Source organism: Austrofundulus limnaeus, unplaced genomic scaffold (assembly GCF_001266775.1).
Source record: "Austrofundulus limnaeus strain Quisiro unplaced genomic scaffold, Austrofundulus_limnaeus-1.0 Scaffold104, whole genome shotgun sequence".
NCBI classification, from domain to species: Eukaryota; Metazoa; Chordata; class Actinopteri; order Cyprinodontiformes; family Rivulidae; genus Austrofundulus; species Austrofundulus limnaeus.
In genome coordinates, this window is record NW_013952506.1 from 944,698 (window position 1) to 954,550 (window position 9,853).

Genomic DNA, 9,853 nt, shown 5'->3' on the forward strand with positions numbered 1-9,853 from the left:
ACCCACAAACTTTACGCGCTGCTTTTATTAATTATTTTTGCGGGGGTTAACACTTTTACCACCGTTTATTTACATATTGTTTTCATTTGGAGAAACTTAGCAAAGTTGATCATGAAGTTTGCGAGAGATGAAGCGAAGCTGCGGCTCAGTTTTTGACTCGCATCTCTTTTTTCCGACACTATAATTTTAAAAACAAAGGAAGGCGTGAGAGGTTTTGAGCGTCGACTTTGCACGTTTGAAGGACTTTAAACAAGACATAAAAAACGGCACGTTTTAAACAAACAAACAAACAAAAAAAAGTATCTAAAAACGGGATTTTGTCATGTTTATATGAACGTTTCCCACCCCCCCATAATCCGAATTGGTTTTGTTCGGACGAGGGGAGACTTTGATGGAGTTTTTATGTGGGACCCGCTAGGATGGACGTGGTAGATGAAACAGAAGCGTTACAGAGGTTTTTTGAAGGTAAGACTTCCTCCTTTTTACGTCTCAAACTGTTTGTAAACATTTCTTTAAACGAAAATTAGAAAACAAGTAAATAATAAAACTAATGTCACAAGCTGGCTGAATTTTTTTTATAATTTTTAATGTTTGGAAATAAAGTTTTTTTTTTAAGTCTGTTTAAACCAATTTGTAAGAACAATGAAGTTGATTTATATTTTTTGTGATCTTTTAGGATTTGTGGCTTTTGGAAGAAAAAAAAGTTTTCGAGACATCTGATTTATATTTTTAAGCCCATTCTGGCTAAAGAAAAAAAAAGTGCAGATGATGGCTAACAGACTGAGTAAAATAAAGATTTTGGGTGGGTGGGAATAGGTGGGACTGAAGGTGGAGGAGTTCAAGTTAAGATAAATTATGTTTTGCAAGTTTACGGTAACTCCAGGGTCCAAAATGTCTTCTTGTTAAGATGTTTTATTTTAGATTTATTCTAATAATTTCACTAMTATCAATTTGATTTACTATATTGAGTTTATTCAGTCATAATTTATACAACTCTATTCCTGCTGTTTATTCGCCATCACACATCAAACTAATTATGTGAAATTATTTCTGAGAATTTTGCAGTTAAATCTAAAATTCTGTTTTGAGTCCTGTTTATGTAACAGAAGGTGTGAGGAGAAGTCAGGAGCTCATAAACACCCTCTCACTTTAAACCACTTAAATATACACAAGCATGTAGGACTGTCAGGGGCTCCTCTGAGCCGTTCTGACAGGAATTTACTGTGTTTACATTCTTTGCTTTGGGAGGAAGAGAGATGTTCTTACTTTATTGGCTTTATTTTAGACACACTTGCTTGGACTAAAATGTCAACTTGTCCATGAGAGGTACGCAGTAGGTGCTCATTCTCCTCCTTATCTTAACTTTCCCCCTTAATTAGATCGTTTGCCTTATCATGAGCTTAGGATTTCAGCAGATTCTGTTGGGTGACAGAATGGTTTTTATATCAAAGACGATGAATTTCATCTCACCTGAAACAGCAGCATAGTGGATTTCAAGCTCTGGGGGGAAAAAAGGGTGTTTTAGTGAAATATGTATACATTAATGTACATTCCTGGCATAGTCCTGGTGGCTGTTAAAACACAATGAGGTGAGGCTGGTGTTTCTCTTCAGCTCTTTGGCCTCTCGCTCCTGCTCTCTCTGACTCCATTAGAGTGACGGTGAGCAGACAGGGTGAGGAGGTGACATACAGCAGGCCCCCGGGGTGGAGAGGTGGAGAACCGAGAACTCCTCTCAAAACTTGACCTCTTTCTTTTCCYGAGACGACAAAATAATCACAAAGAAAAGCATCGCAGCGTGCTTCACTGCTGTGTGTCATATTTTTGTTTAAAAAAGAAGAAGAAGAAATGAGAAGATGGCATCTTTCAGCCCTGATTCATAGACTGAGATGGACCTCTTTCTTTGGTACGTTTTGAGGCTGGATTGGATGCAACAGTTTTTATCAATTACATTCTCAGATGTGTTTAAAGCAAAAAAATAAAAATAAATAAAAAACAAAAGAAATAGTGGGTTTAAAATCTTCATTGCAACTGACCACAAAACTTGAACAGACTTGACAGAAAATAAAGTTGTCACATTTTATGACATCATTTTATATGCAAAATCTGTAAAATTTGCCATCACAAATGCCTGATAATAATAGTTCAATTCTATATTACAGTCATGCTACTTTCACTTGTTGTAAAAATGTTTTATACAATGGCTTCTCATGATAGCCGTATCTAAAAACCTTTGAAATTGGCCTCTGTCTCTTTAAGAGCTTCCTACTGTTTCTGACACTCCCACTTCAGCACGTCTTCAAAACAATGCTTCATGCTGTATACATCCTTTATAGGAGCTTTGTGTTTTATTATTTAAAAAAAGGCTAAATTAAATAATGTCAGTTTTGGAAAATGGCAMCTTGGGAAACAGTTGAACCTTACTCTAATGACCCCACGTCAGACCTTAAGTTTTCTGAAGAACCAGAGCGAGTATACAGAGGCTCTTACAAGATGCTTCTGCTTGGTAACATCTCCCAGTAAAGTACTTGAAAAAAATAAATAAGTAAAAGTAAAATTATGAACAGAAAAGGACTTTAGTGAAAATAAATTTCACTGATGAGAAAACTTCTTAAGTAAAAGTTATAAAACTGTTCACAAAAACAGAGAAAGTAAAAATAAAAAATMGTTTTACACACTCTCTAAGAAATAAACTGTTGAATTTACTGAACCTTGAGCGATATATGTATATTCTTTGCTCAGTTTACTCAACTAGGCTTACTGCAGCTGACATGATGTTGAGTAAATTCAACACTTCATTTTTTAGAGTGTATAAACATCTTTCATGATGAGTTCCAACAGATTCAATTTTGTAACGAGCAACTAGGTGTCACATTTTAAAGTAAAGAAGTAAAAGTAGCATTTTTAGCTTTAAAATGTAAAGTAAAAGTAGCTGTTTAAAAAATAATTGGTAAAATTACAAATCCTCAAAAAAACTACTTAAGTAGGCTACTGTAACAAAGTAAATTTACTTAGTTACTATAAACTCTGCCATACACATACATCAGTGTTAAGCTGCGTTTCTCAAAGAAACTAAATCTTTATTAAGCTGTTTTGCAATGAAATCATGAACATCCACCATTTGATTTGTTTTGCAAGTCTGGAGCTGTGTGGGGGAGGCGCGGGGGTGGAGTGCTCAGTGAGGAGGGAGCTTGGCCGCAGATGGAGCTCCAGGGAGGAGCTTTGAATAAGTAGGCGGTGCTTTGTACCAGCAAGTGTTGCGGCAGCTCTACTTGGCTACCACAGGAGAGTCAAGGATTTCTCAAACATGCATGAATGAGTCAAAGCAAACGCTCTGAGTATGTTTTTGATGAGGGAATGACATAAAATGATATAAAGCCCTCCCCCTTTAAGAGCTGATAAAGGTGACCAGCAGCAAAGGTTTTCTTCAGTGTCCATGATTTAAACCCCCATCAGCTGAGGGGCTATATGAAAGTTCCTCCTGCTGCTCTCCTCCCACAGTTTAATGGACGTGAATTCTGTGGCCCGTCGTGGAAAACCTGCATGAAGAGGACAAGGTTCCTCTGATTTATGGACTCAGCAGAACGTTGCTGTTCGGAGGAGTGCATTGTTTTTGAGCAGCCAGGCTTTTTACAGAGCTGACGGATTACTCATTCTGCAGCGAGAAGTGAGGTACGCCAGAGCTGTTATACCTCACTGCAGAATGAGTAATCCTCAGGTAATGAGTGAATTTTTCTGGATTAACGTTGACTTTTACGGGTTGATTCTGAGGGAGGCAAATTTCTTGTGAAAGCAGTTTGCTCTGGCATGCTCTGTGCATGTTAAAGGGATAGATTTAATCTTTTGAGGTGTGGTTTTGCGGATAGGATATGAACGGCTAATATCTTACCTGTTGTAGACGGCTCTTGAAAGGAACTCAGTTCGAAGAAATAGAATTYAAATCGGATCAAAGTGACGAGTTAAGACCAAATCTAGGCGCTGCCGACATAAAACCACTCTAATCTCAAAAATTCCTCAGTGTAAAATGAAAACTATTTTTTTCATCTTTACACTCATATTCATTTCAGCTTTGAAGTTGCTTTGTAAATAATTAATTTAATGTTACGTTGAAAGCAATGTAAAGCTTTATGAAATAGTATTTGTACAAATTGCAATGAAAGATTTAAAATTACAATAGTTTAAATGCATCTTGGCTGCGCATTGAAGTTGTTTTTAAGGATAATTTCCAACACGTTCAAATCTTCTTTTCTCCTGAGTGTTTTTGTTTACTCTCCTTTGGTTGTGCATCACTCACATTTCTCTCGACATTCACGGTCCGACACTTTTTTTGTTTCCCCTGTAATCTCCCTGAGCCATGTCCGCAGTTGGGACCGGTGCTTGTGTGCGACAAGGGCTGTGTGTGGCAGCCTGGTACAGCCCTTTCTCATGACTGGGGAAATAATCCTCACTAAACCAGCCTTCGCACACATAAACACAAGCTCTTTAGCACATGGGAATGCACAAAATGGCATACATATACACACACATTTGTCACACGGACCTCAAGCTTTCAGGTCTGCGGAACAAAGTCTCGCAAGCCCTGACTGTGGAAAACATGTGAAAAATAGACAGGAATTGTTCTTTCTTCATCTTTTGTTTCAGGTGTTGTCGTCTCAAGAGCTTCATCATGCTTTGGCTGCGTCCAGGTACTCTATCTGCTCTGCTCCTGTAGATTAGATTAGTTTAGACTGTAGTTGATCGTGTTTGTTTAAATTGCTTATCAAAGTAACACGGGTCGTATGAGTTTGTCTGTTTTTGAACTGAGAATTTTAAAATCTCTACGGTTTTGTCTAATTTAAATGTTCTTCTTCTTGTTTTAGTTTGTGTCAATTGTTTGCTGTAGGAGCATGTTTCCCCACTGAGCTGCATTTTCCAGATCAGCTTATTTGGACATTATGTTCTTGCATTTACTTGTTCTGGGTTTGATGCAACGTGAACTAAAAAGTCAGTTTAAATTATTTGAAATTTTAATACGAAATAACCTGAATAAACTAAACTACACATTTTTTTATTAATTTCTCTGAAGACGTTCCCCCCATATTAACTAGAATTCAGATGTTTTGTGTTTATACTTTTTTGTCAGTAGCATTGCACTGTTTCTCTAAGTTCAGCCAAGTTCATTATAATTGTTTGGATTTTGTTTACCCTTAGCTTGCCTCCACTGAAGGTGGATCATTTGTAACATTTATGCACCACAGTGCATTCAGATCTGAATTRCAGCATTCTTTATTAAAGGCTTAATATTCCTTCAAAGAATATACGACACCTACTGCTTTTCATGCCAGAGCCATGAACCCATTTTCAATTGGACTGGCTCCAAGTTAGATTTAGCTTTAGCGATACATCCATTGATTACTCCCTTAAAGTTTCATTAAAATCCATTCATCCATCTTTCGCAATCTGTTAGTGCTTAAAGTACGAGTTAGGGATCAGCCTCAGCTACTACCACGCCAAACTTTAGGGCAATGTCTGAAATATAGACTGAGTTGTAGCCATTTTTGTGTTTATTGAAGTCGGCTACGATCGGTCAGTTATAGATGTACATTTAATGATTGCTTGCAGGTTTCATAAAAAATAGATATTTTGCTAACAGACAACCAATACGGAGCCCGCGAGGGGACACGAGGGGACTGTTTTTCCTTTTGCGTTCCCACGCAATACCTTTGCGTTCCCACGCAATATTGTTTTACGTTCCCACGGAAAAGATTGTTTTGTTTATGAACTGAATTAAATCAGACTTTTATTTTGAAATATCCGTTTACCAAAACAGGATGTGTCGCCACAAGTTTGTGAAACTGACATTGATGTTGCRTGGCTGTACTGTGTTAAAATATCAGCATATGACATACTTCCATGCTTGTGGGATATATTCATTCTGAAGCTGAATTAAAGCAGTAGGCTAACTCGCTAATGGTGAACATGTGAGTTTGTTAATAAACTGGCAGGCACAGCAGTGATAAACTTGCGAGGGAACGCAAAAGCATTCCGAGGAAACGCAATACTATTGGGTGGGAACGCAAAAGAAAAAAATCTCCCATGTCCCCCCGCGGGCTTCGTACAGCCAAACACTCAGATTTGGGCAAAAACATGATTGTCCACCTTCATCTTTCAGCTGTGGGTGATGATAAAAAACAAACAAAAACAAGAGATACTGTTTGTTGGACTAAATCTGGCTGATATCCGTTCTGAAATCGGAGAACATTTTGTCTTCACACCCTCAGTTTGGATAATAAATAAAGAGGAAAAACTACTGAGGAGGGTTTTTCTCTGAGCACACAGTGATACTRCATACAGTACACGCAGCGTGTTTACAGTAGATCCATACATCACATCATATGTGGGGGTCGTGTCCAGCAGGAATCACAAAGAACCGGAGCCACATCACAACTACACAGACACAACATTATGAACCTGTGTGTTTTCCTGAATGATATCAGTCAAATCATGTTTAATAAGACCCTCACACAGCACGTCCTCGGTGTGACAACTGAGCCATTGAAACCGTGGCGTAACACACGCACACCCGTGCACACACAAACGCACACGCTCCGCTCGCAACTCTTAATCGCTTCCAAAGGCAACTGTGTATCGAAGTCGGACTGACAATCATTTCACTGTTCCCCCTCTGAGCACAGCTGGACTGAGAAAAACATGGAGGAACAGGGAAAACTACACTCTGGGTTGACAGTTAGGATGATTCAGCTGCTTGATTTATGGTTCTCCTTATCTTAACCTGAACAAAAATAACACAAATACAACTTTTTGTGTGTTTTTTTATTGCACATCCTTGTCAGATAACAAATGAAAAGGTTCACAGTGTGACCTGATTGAACAGTTGCTAAGCTGTATGTGATTTCAGGGTACTGGAGTAAGAATTTGATACATTTTATGTTTGGAACAATAGTTGTAAAATGTCCATATTGGGAGTTCTTTTATTTTGAAATGCTACATCATAAGTTGCTCAACATTGTTGAAGAACATCTGGAACTCCGCACTGCCTCTTGTGGTGAGATTTGTCTCCACACAATCCCTAATTGGGCTTTTTATAAGATTCCAACTTAACATAAAAAAGGTTTTGCTACTTTATTTTTAGTGAGGGTTTTGCTATTTTTAGTTTTTAGCTAGCAATTTGCTACACTTTAGCTGACATTTAGCTACTTTTAGTATTTTTTCCAGGCATTTTTCCAACTTTAGATTTCAGTTCAGTTTTAGCAAATGTTAGCTCGTCATTCAGAACTAAGCTAGCCTGGTTTAAACCAGACCCTGTCCTTCACTTTGCTTCGTACAAGGGTCTGGACTTGATGCATAGAGAATCGATTTCTTGCAGGAGGCGTGGCCTCTGCTGAAGCATGCGTGTGTTGTCATTGTGAAGGAGGCTAAGCTAAGAAGCTAACCGGAAATCGCGTGTGCTGTAAACAACCCTACTGAGAGGAGAAAAGTACCGCGCTAAAGAGACGACTGTAAATGAGAACTGCTGCTTTGTCAGACAAATTTAATTTAATTTGAAGCCTTATCAACACAGACTGGCTTCATTCACTTCCTCCACTGCCGTATGCTAAAATAACTAGCAGACACTGCACAGAACATCGACGTCATTCAAAACCCCCACTTTCTGTTCTCTGATTGGCCCAGGTAAAATAAACTACAAGCAGACACTGCACAGAAAATTGATGTTCTGTTCTCTGATTGGCCCGGCTAAAAATCTGCCAGCGAAATCCATCTCAATGGGAGAAGTCCCAGACGGAGTAGTGAAGGGAAACTAGAACTGAGCGGAGCTGCGTAGGAAGGCAAGGGCCAGGCTAGAACTAAGCATTCACACTGTATTATCTGTCAAAATGAAGTGCAGAACTAAATTTGTTTTGTTGAAACTCCTTGAATGATTGCACATCGCCTGCTGATTACAAATCAAAGTTTTTAAGCAAGTGCTTAGAGTGTATGTTAAAGATGACTATTAGCTTCTAAAACATAAACTTTTAGCTGTATAAAGCTGTCTGAGTTGTTACCATTTTTGTCTATTAGCTGTGGTGGCCATCTTGAATCAGGCTGATTGCAGAAAGTAGAAATGTATCCAAAAAGKAGAATTTGCAATTTATTCAGAGACATGAGGAAATTTAAAAAAAAATCTTGTCATCTTTTGTTTTCAGCACGTTTTGCTGCAAAAGCATCATAATTCTGGTTCACTGGTGACTTATTTAAACAGTTTACAGCCACACTAATATTCTGTTGAACTAAATTAAACAAATGCTAAATTGAAAAAAAAAACTATTACATAATGTGAAATGAGAACAAGCCAAAGTTAAACAAGAGTCTATGTTTGTCAAATGACCAAAAGTCACCAACAAGAAGCTGCTTTGCTGTATTTAGTGGAAAAGTGAACATCCTACTGTATCTGTCAGTGATGTGTTTAAATAGCTCAGATACTCACAAGTTCTCATGAAAATGAGTCACTGTAGATCTAGATYGTTTATTTTTGTGTGTTGTTTCAGATGATATTTAATCCCTTTTCAATACTTAAGCTATGACAGCATACTGTAGAAGCTCAGCTTAAGAATTTGTTTCAACGTTCAATTAAATGTGAAGGAAAAAGTAAAACAGCTCTGTGTCTTCGATAAACTTCAAAATAAGCTTATCTTTACAATTTTGCAGTTAATTGATTGGATAGTTCTGAGTTTGTGCACAACCTTTAAACAAACACCAGTCTGTCAGTACTCTGAGTATTTGTTGGGGAGTATTCTCAGCTTCTACCAGATCAAATTTTCCCTCAGTATTTGTAAAACTGACTGAGTTGTATCAGTTTTGTGTTGGTTCTGTCTGCTTAGCTGTGGTAGCCATCTTGAATCAGAATAATCCATCCAATGATTACGTTTTGAGAGTTTCATCAAAGTCCATCCAGTGGTTTATGAGATATTTTACTAACAGACAGACAAACACACACATATGGTCACCCACCTTTTATGACTGGGATACCTAATTGTTACATGGGAACTGTGTACATTTAAAGTCTAACTTCGAACATAGAATACTATAAAATTTGGACATTCTTCTTAGACATGGCGATGGTTTCTAAGCTTCAACTCTGAGCCACATTTTGTCTCCGTCTGTTTCATGTGTCAGTTTGTTTCTCTGTCTTTCCATCCTCCAACATCAAACTTTCATTTTACCTTTCTCTCCCCATGTAGCCCCCATCCATCTTACCTCCTCTTTCCCCACATCGCTCGATTTTCTCTTATCAGGCCTGCCAGTTGAAATTTACGGCCTCTTTGGGTGGGGTGCACATCTGGATCTCATTTAGGAGAAACCATCCGGATTTTTTTTTCTTCTTCTCTCTTTTAMCCTTGCACTGCCCATACATCATGAGACATTAACCAGCTGTTTGTTTATCACCAGTGGAGGACGATAGTTTAAAAAGTGGCAGCATGAGTATTCCTCATGTTAAAGAGTAAAWCTTATTTAATGAGTTTGGGACAAGAGGTTTTGTGTTTGATGGCTGAAAGTTAGAAGATGTGAATGTTTATCCTGCTGTCCTCTGTGAACCGTGCACTTGGATGTGGCAAACTAGATGTTCTCTGTAAGATCGTGTGATGAGTGAGTCACCTTTAAAGCAAACAGTAAGAGAAACTGGGACATTAATAACACAGAGTGGCGCTTCTGATGGCCGTTAGCAGAAGTTTTTTTTTTTAAAGGGGAAAAGGTGAAATATTTTCTAATGCTAACACAAAAATTCCTCACATTCTCAGCTTCTTAATCTATCAGGGAAAGACTAAGTGCGTATGGTGTGTGTGTGTGTGTGTGTGTGTGTGTGTGTGTGTGTGTGTGT

The 9,853-nt window shown here is 38.1% G+C and overlaps 1 protein-coding gene across 1 annotated transcript in view; it reads left to right on the plus strand.

The window, feature by feature from the left end:
* Positions 1-9,853, plus strand: part of myrf (myelin regulatory factor) — a gene marked incomplete in the record, with an annotated part of 28,898 nt that continues 19,045 nt past the window's right edge. Inside the window, 1 exon segment of the mRNA XM_014013657.1 lies at positions 1-465. Coding sequence (XP_013869111.1) covers positions 420-465 — 46 coding nt within the window.